General features: G+C 43.4%; 1 protein-coding gene across 2 annotated transcripts in view; it reads right to left on the bottom strand.

Annotated features, from left to right (window-relative positions):
- abca2 (ATP-binding cassette, sub-family A (ABC1), member 2) overlaps window positions 1-24,077 on the bottom strand; it is a 583,930-nt gene that overhangs the window by 60,134 nt on the left and 499,719 nt on the right. For both annotated transcript variants that reach the window (XM_063073801.1, XM_063073800.1), the window contains exons 37-43: window positions 20,265-20,412; window positions 18,253-18,376; window positions 16,788-16,920; window positions 13,755-13,875; window positions 11,048-11,226; window positions 10,727-10,868; window positions 3,478-3,612 (exon numbers count right to left, since the gene is read on the bottom strand). In XM_063073801.1, coding sequence (XP_062929871.1) covers window positions 3,478-3,612; window positions 10,727-10,868; window positions 11,048-11,226; window positions 13,755-13,875; window positions 16,788-16,920; window positions 18,253-18,376; window positions 20,265-20,412 — 982 coding nt within the window. The remainder of the gene's footprint in view (window positions 1-3,477; window positions 3,613-10,726; window positions 10,869-11,047; window positions 11,227-13,754; window positions 13,876-16,787; window positions 16,921-18,252; window positions 18,377-20,264; window positions 20,413-24,077) is intronic.

Below are 24,077 nucleotides of genomic sequence, written 5' to 3' on the forward strand. Positions count from 1 at the left end.
TTTTTTGGGCCCTGCACTTACACTATACTAGCCCTAACCATCCATCCCCACCCCAGTGCCCCTGATTTGATCAATCCAGGGGCTCCCAATGGAGGACAAGATCTCCCATATGGAATTTCTCATTGGTCTACAAAGGAATTTCTCAGTAGGAAGATTTCTTTTTTTGCAAAATCAAATGCTACATTTTTATGGCTTACATGTTATATGCTGGGAATTATAATTTTAACTTTTGTTTGAAGATTTAAATTTACAATGATCAGGAGGACATGTGTCCAGTTTATGCATTGACCAATTAATTATTATGGGAACAGTGGATAACATGTCTGGTTTTGAACAGGTACACAAAGAATAGCTATCCAATACAAATTTAAGAATTTGGACACAAGGCAGTAATTGGGAGAGGAATGTGAGGAAGAAGTATTTTATTTTTAATACAGTGAGTGGTAATGACATCGCATTCACAGCCTATGAAGTTGTTGGACGTGAAGATAATCAACAATTTAAAAAACTGGATGAAAAATTGAGGGAAATACATTTACTAGGTGAGGAAATGATACTTTAAAGTTCAAAGTTTAGAATAAATTTATTATCAATGAACATATATATCCACATATACTACCCTGAGATTCATTTTCTTGCAGACATTCACAGTAACTACAAAGAAGCACAACAGAGTCAATGAAAATTCCCAAACAACAAAGATGATCCAACAACCAATGGGCAGAAGACAACAAATAGTGATAGTAATAATAATAATAAATAAGCAATAAATATTGAGAGCACGAATTGTAGAGTCCTTGAAAGTGAGTGAATAGGTGCTTCATTTCATTTCAATCCTTTTCAGTGTTGGGGTGAGGGAAGTTTATCTGGTTCAAGAGCCTGATGGTAGAGGGAAAATAACTTCCTGAACCTGGACTGGCTCATGGATCTCTGGTTTGCTCCTCCTGTAATCATTAATCAGATCATTGTTTTTACTGACATTGAGCGAGAGGTTGTTGTTGTGGCGACATTCAACCAGACTTTCAATCTCCCTCCTATCTGCTGATTCAACATCACCTTTGATTCAGCCAACAGTGGGATGTCAATGAAATTCAAAAATACTTCATTTCTCTACAGTGAGTGGGCATATCCTCAATGGCCAAATGGTTTTCCTCTGAACCGTAATAATGCTATACCTTCTTTTTCTATAGGACAGGATACCACCATTGATTGTAGCTTGCCTGTGCTGACGCAATTCTATTCAACTCTCCCATTCTCATACTCTTCACCTTTTACTTTTCCTGTTGATATATTTATCTTTGAGCATTATAAACTTAATAAGAGTCTAAAACATCAGCCATGGTCTCTCAGAAGGCTTTATTCAGATGCACACATTTCTATGAACACCAGGCAATATATTGTTTTTAGTCAGAAAACATGAAGTAACTTGAGAAGGGCAGATTTCATTCATTGCTTAAGATATGGAGCCACATTAGGTCACGGTTGTGTTGTTTGGCGTACATGTAACTCCAGATCCATCAATGTGGTTGAATTCTCTCTCCCTCCTCCGCAAGAGAACTGATGGACAGTGAATTGCTAGAAACAGCCGGTTCCAAGGAATAGATGAAAAGCAACAGTTGTAAAAGGCTGTTTTTTGAAAACTGAAATGCAAACTGAAATGTCTTGTTGACATTCTACCATCAGGCAGGAGACTCTGATGCATAAAGGAAAGAGTGGTCAGGATGGGAAACAGCTTCTTCCCTCAGGCCATTAGGTTTCTCAACTCCTTGTTGCATTGCATTTGAAGTTTAGAGAGTTGTGGGCCAAATGGGGAGATAAACGCAAGAGATTCTGCAGATGCTGCAAATCCAGAGCAACACACATACACGAAATGCTGGAGGAACTCAGCAGGTCAGGCAGCAGCCAATGAAATGAAGAAACAGTTGACATTTCGGGCCAAGATCCTTCTTCAGGACTGGAAAGGAAGGGACAGGATGCCAGAATAAAAAGGTGGGGGGAAGGGGAATTAGCTAGAAGGTGAGAAGAGAAGCTAGGTGGATGGGAAAGGTAAAGGGCTGGAGCAGAAGCAATCTGATAGGAGAGGAGAGTGGACCATGGTAGAAGGGGAAAAAGAAGAAGCATCAGGGGGAGTTGATAGGCAGGTGAATAGGAGGTAAGAGGCCAGAATGGGGAACAGAAGAGGAGAAAAGGGGAAGGAAAAAATATACCGGAGGGAGAAATCGATGTTCATGCCATCAGACTGGTGATGTTGCTCCTCCATTCTGACAGTGGCCTCATTGTGGCAAAAGAGGAGGCCATGGACAAACATGTCAGAACAGGAATGGGGATATGAAATAAAGTGGTTGGCCACAGGGAAATTCTGCTTGTGTCGGATGGAGCGGGGGTGCATGACAAAGCAGTCTCCCAGTTTACGTCGGGTCTCATTAACGTAAAGGAGGCCGAACTGGGCGCACCAGATACAATAGACGACACCAGCAGATTCACAAGTGAAGTGCTGCCTCACTCAGAAGGACTATTTCCGGCCCTGAATGGAGGTGAAATAGGAGCTGAATGGCAAGTGTAGCATTTCTATCACTTGCAGGGATATGTCCCAGGGGGAGATTAGTGGGGAGGGATGAATGGACAAAGGAATCACAGAGGGAGTGATCCCCATGGAAAGTAGAGAGTAGGGGGTGAGGTGAAAATGTGTTTGATGGTAGGATCTCATTGAAGCTGGCAGAAGTTGTGGAGAATGATGTTTTGTATGTCAAGGCTCATAGGGTGATAGGAACTCTCTACCTGTCAAACTGAGCTAAAAACACAAAACAGTGGATATACTCAGCAGGACAGGATCCATTTATTTGTTGCAAGCTGTTATTATCAGCCATATGTTGCTTCTCTTCTATCCTTGGAATTCTCAATTAGAAAACTGGTCCTTAGAGACCAATTGTATTTTGTTTCAGACAGCCCAATTATCATATTTTAATTGACTTCAAACAGTTTATAAATCATGAGTAGGAGTATATTTTTATATCTGCTACTGTTCAGAATGAATAAAGCAGGGAACCTGAACTTACACACAAATTCAGGGTGTCTCAAGTGTTTGCAACCAACAATTGTCCTTGAAGTGCAATTACTAATATTATGTAAGCAAGCACATTGGTAGTAGGCAAGGGTCACCTTAACACAGTTGACTGAACAGATGGTGAATCTTTTCTGTGCTTTTTAATAACATCTTTCCCATTACAGGGTGACCAAAACAGTTTCCAATACTTCAAGTGTGGCTTCACCAACACCTTATATAATTGCCACATAACTTCCCAACTCCTAACTGATGAAGGGCAGCATGCCAAATGCCTTCTTCACCATATTGTCTAACTGTGAGGTTGCTTTCAATAAACTATGCACCTGCACTCCTTGGTACCTGGAATGGTTGCATTTTGTGATCTGAGCAGAATTCATTTACCCCTGGGCGCCCAAATTATTGGTGAATCTTACCAGGAAGATTAAGGAAGGGTAGCCGATTAATGCAATGGCCGTAGAGAGCTTCCTTTTGTTGCCACCACTGTATGTTCCGGCAGGCTTGTCTGCATACTTTGTGAGCTCCAGTTTATCAAGTGCCCAGTTTATAACCTAAAGAAAAAATGGAGACAAGACAGTTCAATGGAAAAATTTGATCTTCAAGCCACAGACAGCATACTGCAGATGCTGGAAATCTAGAGCAATACAAAACAATGTGCTGGGGGAACTCATTTTACGTTTGGGGCCGAGACTCTTCACCAGGACTTGATGAAGGGTCTCAGCCTGAAACGTCGACAGCATATTCCCACCCATAGATGCTGTCTGATCTGCTGAGCTCCTCCAGTGCATTGTGTGTATTGATCTTTAAATCAGTTTCACTTACAAACAGCTTCAGTTTAGAAATATGTGCTAAATATATATCACATCTTCACTGTACTATAACATATCCTAATGTACCTGTCAACATTGTTCCATTGACAAACGTGTGATATTGATAGACTGGGAAACTACACTGAAAGGTATGATAATAAATAAACAATTAACATTTTAAAGAACTAATGCATACTTTAAACAAATAAGTCTATATTTCAAAGCATAAAATCACAGCAGAAAGTCTGATCCAACCAGACCAACAATGGAAAAGTTGGATCACATTGCCAAAGCGCAACAGTAAGTGTGAGGGTTGGGAATATTTAGGAATTCATCTAACAATGCTCAAAACACTGACAGGAAAATGGTAACTAGAAAATAAGCATAATCAAGTGAGAAACATAAATGTAGGCTCTAAAAGTTTCAAGGAACATGTAAAATGAAAATGAATAGCAAAATTAATGTGAGCATCCTATAGACTAAGACAAGAGAAATTACATTAGTCAATGAGGACATAGCAGAAGAAAATTACACAAATATTCTGTGTCTGCTGTCACAAAAAACATAAAAATCCTCCAGGCTGCGGTCCTCTTGGGTGATCCCCACAGGTGGGAGGGAACATATGTACCTCCATGAAGAAAGGGGGAGAGGAAATGGAGAACCAAAGCTGACCCAGGACACTTAGAAAATAATAATAATAGAAAATAGAAAGATTATTAAGACAGTCAATGTTAGTTTATTAAAGGATGATCATTTTGATAAATCCTTTAGTGTTTTTGAAGTTATAACTAGAGGAATAGATAAAGGGTACCAATGGGTGTTGTGTATTTTAGATTTCTTAAGGGCCTTTAATAAAGTACGAGACAAGAGGCTATTAAATAAAAACAGACTACAGTGCATTAGAGGAAATATACTGGCAGAGGATGAGTTACAAAAACCAAAGAGTAGAAATCAATGGACACTTCATTAGCTGGGAGGCTGTAACTTGCAGGATGCTGCAGAGATCAGTGTTCACAGTTATCCATAGCTTGTCAATAATTTGGATCCAAAACTCAATGTATCAGTCCTGTAACATTAACTGCTTCTTTCTCCTCAGATATTGCCTGACCTGCTGCGTAATTCCAGTGTTTTCTTTTTGCTCTTATTTCAAGTTTGCTGTTATATTTTCTTTTTTGGGTAATATAACCAAGTTTGCTAATGATACAAAATTGCTTGGGAGCAAGAGGTGTGGGGATGCTTCACGACTTTAAGACAGGGTCAGTCGAAGTGAACCAATGAGGACGTGGCAAATGGAACATTATTAGGATGAAATCTAGAGGAACAGAACACATACAAAATGCTGGAAAAATTCAGCAAGTCAGGCAGTATCTGTGATGAAGGGTCTCATTCCAAAATGTACAGTATTTTCCCCTCCCTAGATGTTTATTTGTTTTTATTTAGTGATACAGCACAGAATAGGCCCTTCCAACTCTTTCAGCCACGCCACCCCAGCAACCAACGACAAACCCAATTTAACACAAACCTAGTCATGGGACAATTTACAATGAGCAATTAACCCAGCTGGTAAGTCTTTGGACTATGGGAGAAAACTGGAGGACCTAGAGGAAACCTATGTATTCCACAGGAAGGACGTACACAGACTCCTTAGACTATGGTTCTGGAATTGACCTCCGAAATGTTCCAAGCTGTAAATGAGTTGTGCTATCCACTATGCCACTATGCAACCTCAATGGCCTAACTTGCTGAGCTCCTGCAGCATTCTGTGTATGTGTAAGCGCGTGTGTAGACTTGTAGGTGTGTGTATGTGTGTGTGTGTGTAGGTGTAGATGAGTGCAGATGTAGGTGTGTGCACGGGCGTGGGTGTGTGCACGCGCATGTTTGTGTATACGACATTGAGCATCTTACAATTAAATGCCAGCCACAATACCTGCGAGGGAGCTTACTGTTGTGTTCACCACCAATGTCTACAGCCCCCTGAGCATGAATATGAAGGATGCACTGGTAGTGCTTTACAGTATCACCAGCTCTCTATAAAACAAGCATCTCGACAGTCTCTTCATAATCACAAGAGATTACAATCATGTCAACCTGCAGGACAGTTTACCAAAATTCCACCAATACATCACCATGGTCACTAGGGGAACAAACAGGCTCTATCATGTTTATACGAACAGACATGGTACTTACAAAGCAATCCCACGCCCTCATCTTGGCCTCCCTGAACTCCATGACATCTCCATAATATTAATCCCAGCATACCAACCGCTGCTGATAATAGAGAAACTAGTTAAGAGGACCATCACTGTGTGGCCTAATGAGGCAATTTCTATGCTCCAGGATTGTTCTGAACAGACTAACTGGCAGATGCTCTAGGAGACCACCACAAACAGAGAAGACACAGACCTCGAGGAATATGCCTCATCTGTCATGGGCTATATCACGACTTTGGTACCTTAAGAATGGTCATCCTGCAGCCCAACCAGAAGCCCAGGCTGAATGCAGAGGTGTGCTCCATACTAAATTCCTGAGACGCTTCCTTCAAGTCCAATGAAGAACAGCTCTCAGAGTAGCCAGGTGAAACCTCATCTTCGGCATCAAGTGGGCGAAGACGGTCTATGCACAAAAAATTCAAGGACACCTGTCCCATAATGATCTCTGGTGTACGTGGCTGGGCATCAAGAGCATTACCAACCACATGAGGAAAAACGGCGTTGGCTATACCAGTGATGCCTGCCTCCCTGACACTAAACAACTGTTACACATGCTTCAAGGCATGCAGCACAACGTCGGCCACAAAAGCTACTTCACTCCCAGGTGAGCATCCACTGCCCATAATAACAGTACATGTGAGATGGACTTTGCAGAGGGTCACCCCCCGTAATGTGGCTGGGACGGACAGCATCCCAGGCCGAGTACAGGGAGTATACACACCAGCTCACTGACATCTTCAACACTTCACTTATCCAGGCTGCTGTCCCGACATGGTTCAAATCACCCACCATCATCCCTGTACAAAAGAACTGTACACCTTCAGAACTAAATGAATACTGCCCAGTGGCACTGACATCAATCAATATGAAGTACTTTGACTGGTTGTAATGGCACATCTGAAAAATGTCTTTCCCGCCACATTGAACACTTACCAATATGCTTACTGACAGATGCCATAACATCTATAACACATGCCATAGCATCCCTCATGCACCTGACGCTGCCACACCAAAAGATAAGGACACTTATGTCAATATGTCGTTTCTGGATTTCAGTCAGTATTCAACATTGTTGTCCCACAAACCTTGGTGAACAAACTCCTGCTCCTCAGCCTAAATACACCCATGTATAACTGTGTGTTGGACTTCCTAATGAACAGACCTCACAGGATGCACAACCCCTCCTCCCTCTCCATCCTCCCCAAAACGCGTGCCCCTCAGGGCTGTGTGCTGACCCCATTGCTGCACACTCTGCTCACACATGGCTGCAGAGCTGCATGACACTCGAGCAATCACATCATCAAGTTTGCCAATGACAAGACAGTGGTGGGGCTCATCGCCAACAACGATGAGATGGCCTACAGAGAGGATATGGAACTCAAGGTCTGGTGCCTGACAAATAACCTCTTTCTTAATATCAACAAGACAAAAGAGATGGTTATCAACTTTAGGAGAATTTGCACCCATTGACACCCGTTTACATCGGCAACACGGTTTTAAACTACTGGGAGTGCACATCACACACAACCTCTCATAGTCTGAGAACACATCCTACACAGTCAAGAAAGCTCACTGACACCTCTACTTTCTGAGAAAGGCTGAAGAGAGCTAGGCTTTTCACATCTATACCCATGACAATCCACAGATGCGCAGTAGAGAGCACCCTGACAAGCAACATCACTTCTTGGCATAGAAACTGCACTGCAGCAGACAGGAAGACTCTTCAGTGGGAAGTCAGAACTGCCCAATGCATCACTGGCACCAGCCTACCCACCATCAAGAATATACAAACAGAAAGGTGTCGGAAAAGGGCCAGTAACACCACGAAAGATCGCATCCACCCTGCTCATGGACTATTTGTCTCACTCCCATCAGGGAGGAAGCTTGGTAGCATCCAAGCCAGGATCACCTGACTCAAAAGCAGCCAGCCACTCACTCCACCACTACTACATTATTTTCTGTCACTCACCTTATGTACAGCCAGGCATCACTTCATGGACATACAATTAATCTATTTATATAGGCTATCTTATGTATTATATTTGTGTATTTTAAAAAAATTATTGTGTCCTTCATCTTATGTGTATTTTTGTGCTGCATCAGATGTGGAGTAACAATTATTTCGTTCTCCTTTACACTTATTTAAGGAAATGACATTAGACAATCTTGAATTTAATTTGGTAGAACATGGAAACAAAACATATGAAATCGCAACAGGAACAGACCACCTTACCCTCTGGTCTTCACGTTTTATCAAGATTCTGGATAAATTTTCTACTTCAGTCTCATTTCCTTGCACTATCCCCCATATCTTCATCACACAGCTTTAGACCATAAGATATAGGGGTAGAATTAGGCCATTTGGCCCATTGAGTCCATTCTGCCATTCATCATGGCTGATCCAATTTTCCTCTCAGCCCCAGTCTCCTGCCTTTTCCCCATATCCCTTCATGCCTTGACCAATCAAGAATCTATCAACCTCTGCCTTAAATATAAATAAAGACTCAGCCTCCACAGCTGCCTGTGGCAAAGAATTCCACAGATTTACCGCTCTCTGGCTAAAGAAATTCCTCATCTTCGATCTAAAAGGACGCCTGCCCTTCTATTCCGAGGCAGCGTCCTCTGGTCTTAGACTCTCCCACTATAGGAAACACCTTCTCCACATCCACTCTATCAAGGTGAGTCACGATTTCACCATTTCAATAAGGTCACCCCTCATTCTTCTGAATTCTAATGAATTCAGGTCCAGAGCCATCAAACGCTTTATGGGAAAATGGCAGGCTCTGAAGTCGGCTGGACGAAGGTTCTATGGTCTGATGAAACCAAAACTGAGCCTTTTGGCCATCAGACCAAACACTATGTTTGGCATAATCCAAACACCGCACATCATCAAAAACGCACCATCCCTACCATGAAGCCTGGTGGTGGCTCCATCATGCTGTGGGGATGCTTCACTGCAGCAGATCCTGGAAAGCTTGTGAAGGTAGAGGGTAAAATGAATGCAGCAAAATACAGGGAAATCCTGGAGGAAAACCTGATGCAGTCTGCAAGAGAACTGTAGCTTGGGAGAAGATTTGTTCTACATCTCTCGATTCTCTTAATATTGCACTCTGTTTTGAATAAGCTCCGTGACTGTGTCTCCCTCCACAGTACAGTGGAAAAAAATTCTGACTTTCAGTCCTCTCAGTTCTACACCTTCCACTCCAATAACTAACCTGTGCTCCTTGACCCTTTGGTCCATGCAGGCATCTTCCCTGTATTGTGTTTATCAAGCCCCATAAATATTCTGTAAACTTCTATTAGACTTCTCTGGTCAGGAAGTTGGTGCTGGGGCAAACTTTTATTGAACGGTACAGCAGGCTGAGGAGCTATATGAGTCATCGCTGCTTCCATCAATTGAGATTCTGCAGTATCTTCTAGACATGTCTCTAAATCAATACAAATTTTAAGGGGCAAATTCTTAGTACTGAGGCTAAATGACGCGAGATTTTAATCTCTTAGTTGGTTTGCTCCTGAGTAACATCACGTTAAATGAAACAAACTGTCGTGTAACTAAAATCAGCTTTCAGCACACAGGATTTTCAGCCCACAAGTCTGTGCTGACCAATAAGCACCTATTTACACTAAATCTAAACCTAATTAATTCTTGCCACATTCCCAGTAACCCTCTTCAGAATCAGCCACTCATCTACTCATTTGGAGCAACTTAGAGAGGCAATTATTGTACCAACCCACACATCAATGGGGCTGTTTGAACAGCAGGAGCCTCTTTATCCAAGTGTGCGTTAGGTTACCACGTGAAAAGGTTGAGACAAATAACACTGGCATACGTATGAAGAAATTATGTAAGCTCAGGGAGGAAGCAGAAGGGTATACTGAAAGGAATTCATGAAGATGGGTGGGAGTAGGTTCACCAACCAGCACAAACCTATCAGTAGACCGTTTCAAACGCAAACAACAGGAATTCTGCAGATGCTGGAAATTCAAGCAACACACATCAAAGTTGCTGGTGAACGCAGCAGGCCAAGCAGCATCTATAGGAAGATCAGCAAACAAGGAAAATCTTGCCATTCCAATAGCACCAACTGACACAGAAGTTAAGTTGCTCTCTACCTGACTCCCTGAGGCTTCTGCAGGATTGCAGTAATAGAATCTACTGGAGTAAGATCTTCAATGTACCTAACAAGAAGGAAATGTATAATGCTCGAGGGGAAAATCAATAGCAAGTCTGTCAGCGTTGACCAGTACAGGACAAGTAAATTTGGTGGAAGCAGTTTTCTTTATAGTCCTATGTACAGAAATATTTATTTTCAGAAATGTAATCCACTGTTGGGAGAAAAAAAATTCCTAACCACTTGAGGATAATTAGTTCACTGCTTCCAGGGCATACCACGAAGTGCTGCGTTCTATTCATTCTGATGGCACCTTGAGCATTTTTTTAATAAAAGTATTAGGAAAATATTTGTATTGGGAGAATTTCACTGGCATTTTCAAACCATTGTAAAAATAAAGCCTCATAAAAATACTTTGGAGCCAAGATATTGAAAAGGTCACTAACCGGAACACAATTTCCTGGTTTGGTGTTGTAAATTCTATCAACATTATTTCGCATTAAATTAAATCTGGAGCCTCCTCCCAATCCTTACCCTCTCTTCATCTTTCCAGGGGACTCCACGTAATCTGGTGTAGAGCTCCATATGTTCCCGTGCAGTGAGCTCATCGAAAAGTGCATCAAACTGTGGACAGTAGCCAATACTCTGCTGGACTTTCAGCAGGTCCTTAAGAATGCTGAAACAAACAAACAAGAAGATAAGTGTCGTACATTCCTGCCTTGCATGACCATAGATAAAGTGTCCTTTTTCCTGTGAAATTTAGGTTTTAGGGCTGTATTAATGATACAAAGTTTAAAGGGTATTTACTAACAGTTTTTCCTTGCCTTACTGTGGCAAGCAACTGTCATCATTTACCTGTTTCCATTAACAAAGGCCTCTCCACCAGTTGTACTCTCATCCCCAGTCAGCATCTTGAACGTTGTAGTCTTCCCTGCTCCGTTCACTCCCAGTAAGCCAAAGCACTCTCCTGGCCGCACACCGGTACACAATCGATCTACTGCCAAGATACGGCCCATCCTCCGAGACTTGTACACCTGCAGATTAATCAAGTACTAGAGTGAAACAGAACAAAATTCACCTCATCAACACACACAAAACGCTGGAAGAACCCAGCAGGCCACTCAGCAACCTGCTGAATTCCTCCAGCAGTTTGTGTGTGTTGCTTAGATGTCCAGCATCTGCAGATTTTCACTTGTTTAAATTTCAGTTCATCTTGATCTCACATTTCACTGGGAAGAACACGCACAGCCTACTGAGTATTAACTGGAATTTTTTTTACATGGAGACCAGCCCTGTCAGGTGTGATATATTTTTGTTTCTTGATATTATCACAGGAATAATTAAACAATTATTATGGTGACAATGATCAGGAAATTGGATTGTGCCATGACAGGATTTTATGTATAATACAATACAAATTTTATTTAAAATAAAATAAAATTAGAAATTAGGGACACGTGGCAGGGATCACCAGGACCAGGATATTCATTCCAGGTTTTTGGTGTACCTGGCTTTCCGAGAAGCAGCAACTTTGGATGTGCTGGTGTCCAACACAAATAGACACTACTTTGAGAAATTTTCAGTTGCATGTGCAGGGTCTGAGATCCAGTCATTTTCGGGCAGGCTTTACGGAAAGCCTGTGAAGCCTATTTCAGTGTGACTGCCTTGTGCATCTGACAGGTCAGTACTGGGGACTTCACACAGACGGGTCAAAATAAGTAATTTATTTCCCCTGGTCTTTTGGAGATCTCTCTTAGGCAAGAGTGAATTATACTCTCAACTATTCACAGTAACATTATATTTCATAGTTTGGTTGTAGGGGTTTGCCTTAATGGTGCTGAAATGGCATGAGTAAATGGGTGGCAGTTGACGGCAGATGTGACAAAACATTTCAGTTCTTATTGAGAACAGGAACTAACGTCATCTCGTCATCAATGAGTGGGAGAGGAGACTTGACCAGCACACACAAGAACAGGACCACTTATCCTGGGAAGAGACAGGTACAGCTTGGATCCATGTGGATTCTCATAGCACTGTGGAGCTAATGAAGTCATTCAGTTCGAAGATAAGTTCAGCCAAGTGAAGATTGGTGGTACTGACGAGGAACTAGTTGGGTGACCTTTCAAGGAAGAACTGAAAAGTTTTAAGCACAACCTCACTCTGGAATGGTAGGATCGAAGTTAATATTAAGTTTGCTGGGACAAGGAAACTGTCAATTGATGAGGTGGCAGAAAGTTTAGAGGTGATAGGCACAAATCATGAACACTAGAGGTTCTTCAGATGCTGGAAATCTTGAGCAACACACACAAAACGCTGAAGGAATTCAGCAAATCAGGCAGCATTTGTGGAGGGGAACAACAGCCTTTGTCTGGAAAGTTCAAAGTAAATTTATTACCAAAGTATGTACATATTACCATATACTACTTTGAGAGTCATTTTCTTGCAGGCATTTACCGGAAAAATAAAAGAAATACGATATAATTTATGAAACTATACATAAACAAAGACTGATAAACAGCCATGAAGACAAACTGCAATATTAGTGTTAAGGATATGAAGGAAAGATCTCTTGAGGAAGTCAATGTCTGTCTAGGAGATAATAGCCTATGCTTAGTTGTTGCTTCATGGTCCAGAGGGAGGTGTTAGACAGCTGGCATTAGGTCTGCGGGACAGCAGATAATTTGGCAAACAGTGGCAGCATCTTTTTTAGCAAGTTTGTCAACAATGTTGGTTGTGGTGATCGGTGACTGATTCCTGAGTAAATGGAATGGTGCAAGTTCAGAGACTGGGTAGCTTCAAAAGAGGCATGGTAGTGTACTGGCTTGCACAACGCTTTATAGGACAGGCGACCAGGGTTCAATACCCACCACTGCCTGTAAGGAGTTTGTACATTCTCCCCGTGACCACGTGGATTACCTCCAGGTGCTCCAGTTTCCTCCTCAGTCCAAGAACATACCATTAGTAGGTTAATTGGTCATTGTACATTGTCCTAGTGTGGCACGTGGCCAAGTGGTTAAGGAGTCGGTCTAGTGATCTGAAGGTCTCTAGTTCGAGTCTCAGCTGAGGCAGCATGTTGTGTCCTTGAGCAAGGCACTTAACCACACATTGCTCTGCGATGACACCGGTATCAAGCAAGGTCCTAATGCCCTTCCCTTGGACAACATCGGTGGCGCAGAGAGGGGAGACTTGCAGCATGAGCAACTGCCGGTCTTCCATACAACCTTGCCCAGGCCTCAGTCATCATTGAAAATCGATGGATAGCCGAAGAAGTACATTGTCCCATGAAGAGGCTAGGATAAATAGGGGGATTGTTGGGTGGCATGGCTTGAAGGACCAGGAGGACCTATTCTACGCTGTATCTTAATAGATAAATAAATAAATAGCTAGACAGATAAATAGATAGAGACTCACAGTTGGCTTGCAAGTGCACAGTGGGACAAACAGCCTTTTCTTGCACCTTTGAACTCTATGATTATTAACATTTGTATGTTATAAAAGGCAGTATAAAAATGAAACATACTCTTCTATTTAAATTTTAAGTGTTCTCCCTGCTGTTGTTTACCTTCGTCAGGTTCTGAATTTTAAGAACGTCAGTGTCTGCATCTCCTCGTAGCACACGTCTCCTCTCATTCCCCACATCAATATCATCATCCTCTATTGGCTTGTTGGAAACGGGCAGGCGTCTGTAACATAAGAGGAGGGGTTATGTACAACCAGATGGACTAGAAGTAGGAGTCAGCCCATTGACTGAAGAAGCATCAAAAGAGGTAATGCAAACCAAGTACAACAACATCTTGGCACTATCAAAGCATGGTTGTTCTGTCAAATACAAGGGACAGCATCAAAATGAAGGTTAGTCTGAAGAAATCCTTTGAAGTCCTTTTACTGCAGTATCAACTATCATCCCATTACAGTAACTGCCGTGCCTGTGGAACATAATGCCTCTTCCTGGTTGACTTACCAGCCTCGCATAAATAAATTTGTTCTGAACCTGCCCTTTTGCCTAGGAGTTTTGGTGTATGTAAAAGATAAAATATTAATTCCAGAGTTCGAAGGATGGTGCAGGAACAGATAGACTTGGATATGTCGGTGCATAAATCTTTAAAAATGTTGGACATATCAAAAGCACAGTATTGGGAAAGTATGAGGATATGGGGATTGTGAACTTCACGAATAAAGGAACAGAGTCCAGAAATGAGGAGATTACAGTACATCCATATATAAAACAAATTCAAAATTGAAATGCTGCATTCAACTCTGCTCACCCCACTCTAGGACCCGCAAGTCAAAATGCAGAAAATATTTACTGGGAATGATGGATTTCAGCACTAAGCTTGGACTAGTGAAGCTGGGATTCTTCTCTCCAGAGCAAAGAAGATCTAGATGAAGTTTGATTGAGGTTCTGAGATCAAAACTGATTTAGTTGAGGCAAACAAAGAGAATATATTTCAGTTATGGGGAGGGGCAGTGGCAAAGGAGGGGGGGAGGGGGAAAGGGGAAGAGGAGGAAGAGGAGGAGGAGGAGAGGGGGAGAGGCGGAGAGGGGAGGGGAGGGGGAGGGAGAGGGGAGAGGGGAGAGGGGAGAGGGGAGAGGGGAGAGGGGAGAAGGGAGAGGGGAGAGGGGAGAGGGGAGAGGGGAGAGGGGGAGGGAGAGGGGAGAGGGGGAGGGGGAAAGAGGGGAGAGGGGGAGGGGGAAAGAGGGGAGGGGGAGGGAGGGGGAAAGAGGGGAGGGGGACAGAGGGGAGGGGGAGGGGGCGCGGGGAGAGAGGGATGGGGAGAGGGGAAGGGGGAGTGGGAAAGAGGGGAGATGAGGAAAGAGGGAAGGGAGGGGGAAGGGGGAAAGGGAGAGGGGGAGGGGAAAGGGAGAGGGGGAGGGGAAAGGGAGAGGGGGAGGGGAAAGGGAGAGGGGAGGGGAAAGGGAGAGGGGAGGGGAAAGGGAGAGGGGAGGGGAGGAGAGAGGGGGAGGGACAGGGAAAGGGGGAGAGGGGGAGGGGGAAAGAGGGGAGGGGGAAAGAGGGGAGGGGGAAAGAGGGGAGGGGGAAAGAGGGGAGGGAGGGGTAAGGGGGAAAGGGCAAAGGGAGAGGGGAGGGGAAAAGAGGGGAGGGGAAAAGAGGGGAGAGGGGGAGGGGAGAGGGGGAGGGGAGGAGAGAGGGGGAGGAGAGGAGAGAGGGGGAGGGGAGGAGAGAGGGGGAGGGGAGGAGAGAGGGGGAGGGGAGAGGGGGAGGGATGGGGAAAGGGGGAGAAGGGGAAGAGGGGAGGGAGGGGGAGAGGGGAGGGGGAGAGGGGAGGAGGGAGGGGGAGAGGGGAGAGGGGAGAGGGGAAGGGGGAGTGGGAAAGAGGGGAGACGGGGAAAGAGGGAAGGGAGGGGAAGGGGGAAAGGGAGAGGGGGAGGGGAAAGGGAGAGGGGGAGGGGAGGAGAGAGGGGGAGGGGAGGAGAGAGGGGGAGGGGAGGAGAGAGGGGGAGGGGAGGAGAGAGGGGGAGGGACAGGGAAAGGGGGAGAGGGGGAGAAGGGAGGGGAGAGGGGGAGGGGGGAGAGGGGAGAGGGGGAGTGGGAAAGAGGGGAGTGGAAAAGAGGGGAGTGGAAAAGAGGGGAAGGAGGGTTAAGGGGGAAAGGGGGAGAGGGCAAAGGGAGGGGGGGAGGGGAAAAGAGGGGAGAGGGGAGGGGAGGGGAGAGGGGGAGGGGAGGGGGAGGGACAGGGAAAGGGGGAGAAGGGGGAAGAGGGGAGGGGGGAAGAGGGGAGGGGAGGGGGAGAGGAGAGGGGGAAGGGGGAGAGGGGGAGGGGGAAGGGGAGGGGGAAGGGGAGGGGGAAAGGGGGAGGGGGAAAGGGGGAGGGGAAAGGGGAGGGGGAAAGGGGAGGGGGAAAGGGGAGGGGGAAAGGGGAGGGGGAAAGGGGAGGGGGAAAGGGGAGGGGGAAAGGGGAGGGGGAAAGGGGAGGGGGAAAGGGGAGGGGGAAAGGGGAGGGGGAAAGGGGGAGGGGGAAGGCAGAGAGATTGAGGAAGAGATTAATAATGGCAGGTGAAAGATATAGGGAAGAAAGTGAGGAAAAGAGCTTCTATTGATCTCAGAGATTTAGAACTCAGGACTGCATGGGAAGTGGAAGCAGTCAACAGGAGCTTACAAAATAAAAGTGGATAGCCACTTAAGGGAGAATAATTGCAGGGCCACAGGGGAAGTGTAAGGAGATGGGAATTATTGGGAATGGGCAAGTTTTATAAGATTTAATGACTCAAATAGTTTCCATCAATGCTGCAACAATTCTACAATTTCAACTCCGAATGTATCATATAACCACCTTTGAAATATCCACTCCAAGAAAGAACTCAAGAATATATACTTGATTCCACCCTGTTTAAATAATCTCCACTGATACAAATTCCTTGATTAAATTTGTTTTGATGATAATGGAACTTTTGTAGCATCCAAGGATGCGGAAGCGGAAGAAAGACACTGTTTAATTGTTCTTTTTTTTTAAGTACCATGAAGACTGAAGAGTAACTCCACATCAAATTCGAAGACACACAGTGATCCTCCTCTGAAGTTGCAAGCCTAAATGATACAGGAGTCTATAGGTGATATGATATAGAACAAACTTACTGTGGCTTTCTGAAGAAATTGTACTGGCACATGATTGTGATGAAGAAACCCACAAACCCTTCTATCGTCATTGCAACTAGCCCTCGTGTCACAATATCCCACTCAAAGGGAGACTTCATCTTTCCAAATTGACCTGCAGAGAGAAATTTTAACCATTAGAGACAAATTCAGACCTCTCTGCAGGATAAATAGCGTTCATACCATCCAGGTGTGAATACAAAGCAACAGAAATAAGATGATAATGCATGAAATTGCCAATGTAAGCTAGATCAATTGATACTTCACTGTATAAGGAATCCTGGCTTTGTGTCTATGCACTTACATCAAGTTTGGTATGTAGGCAAAATGCTTTTAATCTCAACGGAACATGAGCTTGTCATGACCCTGACCTTTCAGGAAGACGTAGCACAGAGTGAAGAGATTCACCTCCCACCATCTCAACATTTCCAGAGTAGTAGATGAGCAAAATATTTAATTGTTTGGTTGAAATAGACTGTGCATCTGTGAACTGACAAATACATCAACTGTAGCACTGGTCATAATCTTTCCTTGTGTTGATGAGGTCAGTGAGTAAAGCAATACCTTCTTTCCTGATCAGCTCTGATTTTACAGCTCGACCTTCCAAACCAGAAGACAAGAGTGCAGTAACAGTAGTGTAGTTGTCAGCACAACGCTTTACAGTACCAGTGACCCAGGTTCAATACCCGCCACTGCCTGTAAGGAGTTTGTATGCTCTCCCCATGACTGCGTGGGCTTCCTCTGGGAGCTCCCGTTTCCTCCCCCAGTCCAAAGATGTATCCACTGGTAGGTTAATTGGTCATTGTAAACTGTCCCGTGATGAGGCTAGGATTAAATTAGGGCACGGCTGGGCTCAAGGGTCTGGAATATTTTTAAATATTGCAATAAATATTTTAAAATGAATGGCTGGATGCCAGGGATGTGTTTGGCTACTGGTCCTTGGCTGCAAATTCCAGCAGAGCCTTGTTGAGATGCAATGGATCAGTTCTACATCTACTAATTCTACAGTTCTTTTCTGAAGAGGAAAGCTTACTGGAACCAGTAAATAAAGATCCCTCAGGGTCAACGGGCAAGCCAATGTTTTCCCACCAAGATCAGTGACACAGGAATTAAGTGGAATCTCCATTATATCACATTAACACTGGAATCCACAAATCAAAACAGATGGCTCTGAAACGGTGTTTTCATTAACCAGCACAGGAAACATAATGGTTAAGCTTATGGGAACAATTTGAGGTTAAACCTAAAGATCAAACACTACCATGAGTACATTTTACACTCTAGTATAGTTGTAACTTAACCACGCTATACAGATGCCCATAGCTGTGGGTATGCTATACATAACAATACTGATGTGGCTATATTTTATCAACAAATACTCTCTTTATTTTCCAGTCATGCTTTGAAAATGGTGAACTATTCGAGTCAGGTGGGCAACTGGAATTACCTATTTTCGCATAGTATTCATTGATGTACTCGTTGTAGGCCATTTCCATGAGTCCATGACCCAGATTGTAATTCGGGAAAATGAGAAAACAACATTTCAGGTAGCCATTCACGGCTTTCAGATCCTGCAAAGGGAAGAAACAGGAGCTAAATTATGATGGAAACACAATTCAAAACAAATCAAAGAAATTGCAAAGTGCTCTTTTTAAAACACGTAAAAGCAAAAAGAACCTGACTGTAATCATATTTAAAAATCAGATAAGTACCAGATATCAATGGATTCTTTGCAGTTTTGCCATCATTGCAGGCACAAAACATCTTGTTATGCTATCTACCCGGTCTAAGCCATTGTCTCACATCCCAAATTTTTCACAGTGTAGTGGCTCTATATTTTCGACCATCTGGACACCAGTTAATAACTGTCTCACTCTGATAAACATTACTCACAAAAGATGCAAATTATTCAGTGGGTGGCTGACTAGCAGTAGAGATATAATTACAGTTCATTCTACATATACCTGTACATGGTTGAGTGGAAGTAAAGCTTTCCCTGTGAAATTATAACATTAGTGTCAATTCAAGCATTGTAAGAGGAGGCTTGATGAGCAATATAACCTATTTTAATCTTCAAATGTCATAATTTCACCAGAAGTCTCCTTACATTTAATTTGGCTTCTGGAAGTGAGAAAGAAATGGATTGACCGAAGGCCTGCTCACAGCTAAAATCACTGCCTTGGCTCAGTACTGTCACGAGTCCAAAGTTTGCAGTGCTGTCCTCGACTCTAGAAACCTGAATATGTGGTTTATTATGAGGCTTCAGTGAAAGACCAAGGAATGGCTGCAGTGGTGCGGCAGTAACACAGTGGTTAGCACAATGCTTTATAGTACCAGTGACCCGGGTTCAATTCCCGTCGTTGTAAGGAGATTGTATGTTCTCCCCGTGACTGTGTAGGCTTCCTCTGGGTGCTCCAGTTTTCTCCCATGGACAAAGATGTACCAGTTGGTGGGTTAACTGGTCATTATAAATTGTCCTGTAATTAGGCTAAGGTTAAATAGGGTGACAGCGGCTCGAAGGGCATGTTGTACCTCAGTCAATAAATACATTAATTAATTAATATGAAAACATAAAAATAATGGAAATATTACAGGTGTAATTCATATCCGATAAGAAAAGATGATAGGTTTAATGTCTGAGGTCAATGTGTTTTCAACTTGACTTTATTCAAGAGCTGCTAGACCTGCTGCAAGGTTCCACCATAGTTCTCTTCAACCTTAGATCTCCAGGATTTGTGGTATTTTGCATCTACACTTCCAGGAGTTGCTGCTCTGTGTGAAATATTAAACTATCCCCTATCCTCTGAAATGGATGCAAAAGATCCTGTAGTACTGCTCGTAGGTGAAGAGGTAAGCTCCCTCCCACTTCCTGGCCAATATTTATAATTCAACCACTGCCACTCAAAAATAGACTAAATTCACCATGACCTCACTGCTATTTGTAATAAATTTTTCTTTAACATTGTAAGTGATATTTTAAACCCAGATGATTGCTCATTGTGCTTCTTTGCACATGCACAAGAGTCCCCTGATGTGATTTTATGCACCATCTACTATTTAGAGATTGTAAAGGAGGACACAGTTTCAAGATTCAAGTTTATTTCTCACAAATATGTATCGAAACATACAGTGAAATGTGTCATCGTATTAGCGATCAACACACCTGAGGCTGCGCTGGGAGCAGCCCACAAGTGTTGCCGCACATTCTGGTGCCAACGTGGCATGCCCACAACGCTCGGCAGAACAACACAGACCACCATTGTACTCTTTAACTTCTTAATAGGATGAACCAAATACTACAGCAATGCACAATAGTTATAAACCTAATATACTGCTGATAGGCATTCACAGGCTATTTCTGTCTCTGTTCTCAGACCTGCCCCATAGAAAAATGGATCAGAAGGCAATGTGAAAAATCTGGAGGAGAATACAAGATGTTTACACTGCTTGAGTCCTCACCTTGTCGTGTTCAAACAGTTGAAGCAGGAATGTGGCAACTGTGGCTGTGATACCAATGAAGAGGTTAATGACGATTAGGAACACATAGGCTGTGCTGGGAACCTCAAACCAGAAGGATGCCGGATACATGATTGGAGTGATTGACCAACTGTGGAGCAAACAGCAATAGATCAAACAGCAGGTCCCATTCGGAGTCTGTGCACCCCTCCCACCCCCCCAGCTTCTTTGGGTCATCCTCTAATATTGCCAACTAGGACAGTTCCAAAGTGAAATGGCCCAGTTCTTCACCAATAAGACCCTTAAAATGAAATAAGAATCTATTTGCCCACATCATTGACTTTCCAACTTTTCCTAAATGGAAGATTTTTGGTCTCATTCTGTACCTTTCCAACAGCCATTACAAGTAGAGTTTACCAGATGCAGATGAATGTTGAATCAAGCAGATAAACAATGGAAGCCTTAACACAGGAAAATCAAATTTGTTGATCAGGAAGTATATCAGATCCAATGTTTTAAGATCTAGTCTTTATATTGTCTGTATTTTTAAACCTAAACAATTGTATTTGTTACTTTTCACAATTTGTCTAGAAATTCCCTAACACAAACAAGAGAAAATCTGCAGATGCTGGAAACCCAAGCAACCACACACAAAATGCTGGAGGAACCCCGCAGGCCAGACAGCATCTACGGAAAGGAGTACAGTCAACGTTTTAGCCAGTTTTATACAGCACATGGTAACTAATTAGTGAGATCCTGCAGGACGAGTGTTCTTGGTAGCAGCTGCCTCTCTAGGTTCAACAAATCATGCAAATATGTGTTTCAAATATTTTTCTTGTGATTTCAAGACCCTGTTGGACATTGGTAACATAAAATACTGCGTACAGCTCAGTAGCTTATTGGTGAGACTAATGGTGGGGGAGATGTGTGGACTGTTGTGCAGACCATTCCCTCATGCTTCGCATCACCTATTACAGCCACCCAGGGGAGGAGGCATGGTGGCAGTGGAACTGAACAGAAACATGGTGGGTGCACTGGAATCTGTGCTAGGTTTGGGGAAACTTGATATACCTTTGTCTGCCAAGCCAGCATGAGATGAGGAACTGCCACATATTTGTTCTTGCAGAAACATGGCTCCAGGCCAACATCCCCTGCACCATCAAGCTTCAGTTCAAAGGTTCATTCTATTGTCAAAGTACGGATGTATAATATAACTTTAATATTTGTCTACTCCAGGTAGCCATTAAATACAGAAAGAAAAGACATCAACTCCTCCACATTCAGTGACTTGTACTAATATTATTTTGTGACTGTATGTGCTATCATAACTAGATGTGCTGTGCACGACTGTATACACTGTGTTTGCATCTAGGCCCCTGAGGAAGGCTGTTTCATTTAGCTACATATATATGTGTATAGTTGAGTGCAAATAAACTTGAACTTTATTCTTGTTTCTTAATTAGCAGAACCAAATAAATAATTATATTAAACTAATTGATCCATTTCTGGCCATTTATGGGCGGAACTTTAGGTACAGAACAGCAGGGAGCAGGACAATAATTTGATCCTTTAGGATAAATTAGCTTGTTCTTAATTTTTGAGTCAGTGCTACTCTTGTGCTGAAGGCTGTTGTTGATCAATGGAAGGGTGAGGGGCTTTGAATCCTGCACCCTAGGTTGCTCTTAAATCAGAGTCTCAGTGGTGACGATATAGAAACCCAAATTTCTGCCACAATCAATATCCGACGCTGGCAGATAATTTGAGCAACTGATGAAAATCACACCGCTGTGGCCATTTTTTCTGCTGTTTTACAGGAGGAAGTTTTCACAGGCATAAGTATTCTTCTGTCAGAAGGTGAAGTCAACCCCTTTGACTGCAGGTATTCCCAGATGTTGATTGATTCCTATTTTTTCCAACTTGGAGACATGCCAAGGCCATTTGTACAAAATGACTTTCTCTCAAGATTGAATATACTGAAGTACTATATATACTATACTGATGCTTCTACGTTTTCCATCTTGGAGGTATAATAGTCCCAGCTACAGGTACTGATCTTAAGGGAGAATGCCACAGGCAATTTAATCTAGTTAGGAGAGAAGAAATCGGACAATCTCCTTTTCTCCGTTGATACAGAAGAAACTTTGGTCTATCAAGTCTATCCCAATGCTCAGACAAACACCATCAATAACATTCCATTATAACCTATTCTATCCCAGAAGCCTGTCAGCTTCACTGTGATTCTCCTGCTAGTTAACTATAATAGAGGTAATGTTACGGCAGCCAAGCAACCTATCAACCAGCACATCTTTGGGATGTGAAGGAGTGTGGAGGGAAGTGAAGCTCCTAGAGGAAATGAGACAATTGTATAAAGATTCGTATCGCATGGTGTTAGACCAGAAACAAGGTGTAACATAGAACACCAAATACAGACTTCTGAAGAGAACACACAAAAATTAGGAGCAGGGATTAGCCACCAGGTCCACTATTAAATAATATCGAGGTTGATCTACCCTGTCTCAACTCCTCTTCTGTGCTAAATCTCCATAGCCCTGCATTTCTTTATCTAACAAAAATTTACCTGCCTCTTTTTTTAACCTCTTCGAGGTTCCAGTTCCCAGTACCATCTGGGATAGAGAATACAACAGGCTAACCACTCTCTCCAAGGAGGAAATACTCCCACTTCAGTTTCAAAAGGCTGCCTCTTGTAACAATGCCCCCTTGTTCATGACACTTTACACTGGTGGAAACACTCAACATCTATCCTGCCATGCCTCCTTAAGATACTGTTTCAATAAGATTCTTCTTTATTCTTCTTAATCGCAAAGACAACAGATCTAACTTCTTTATAAAGGCATCCGTTAGTCTTGCGAGACCATGGATCTGCACCTGGAAAGTCTTCATTCTCCAGGGCGCAGTGCTGGGCAGGGTTGTATCGAAGACCAGCAGTTGCCCATGCTGCAAGTCTCCCCTCTCCATGACACCAACGTTATCCAAGGGAAGGGCAAGGGCCGATGCAGCTTGGTATCAGTGTCGTCGCAGAGCACTGTGTGGTTAAGTGCCTTGCTCAAGGACACAACACGCTGCCTTGGCTGGGGCTCGAACTCACGACCTTCAGGTCGCTAGTCGAATATGTTAACCACTTGGCCACGTGCCCACACCTAACTTCTTTAGGCACTCACAATAGGACAGCCCTCTCATCTCTTTTAGACAGCCTCAATTCAATTCTACCCTTTCTTAAATAAGGGGACCAAAGCCATGCACAGTATGATAGATGGCACAAAATCATTAACAAGTTAGTGCAGCAGTAGGTAATGTTGATGCTTCTCAATTCCACTGCCCTGGGCTTGACCCTGACTTAGGGTACTCTTTATGTGGCGTTTGCCTGTTCTCCTGTGATAATGTAGATTTCCCTCAGGTGCTTTGGTTTCCTCCCTAACTGGTTACTGTACATTATTTCTAGCGTGAGGGGATGGTAGGAGAAAGAAAGGAAATGTAATGAGCATATAGGAAGAGACCACTCAGCCCATAATGTAGTATCAAGCCAGCTGAAAAGCATATCAGAAACATCCAGACACTAATCCCTCCTACCTACACCATGTTCACATCCCTCCATCCTCCTTGCATCCATGTGTCTATCTAGATATTTCTTAAGCATCTCTAATATGTTTGCCTCTACCGCCATACCAGGCAGCGCATCCCAGGCATCCACGACTCTCTGAGTGAAAAAAAACTCACCCTTCACATGCCCCTTGAACCTAGACATTTCAAAACTGGGAAACAGATACTCTCTGTCTACTCTACCTATGCCTCCCGTAA

This window comes from Mobula hypostoma, chromosome 21, assembly GCF_963921235.1.
Source record: "Mobula hypostoma chromosome 21, sMobHyp1.1, whole genome shotgun sequence".
Taxonomy (NCBI): domain Eukaryota; kingdom Metazoa; phylum Chordata; class Chondrichthyes; order Myliobatiformes; family Myliobatidae; genus Mobula; species Mobula hypostoma.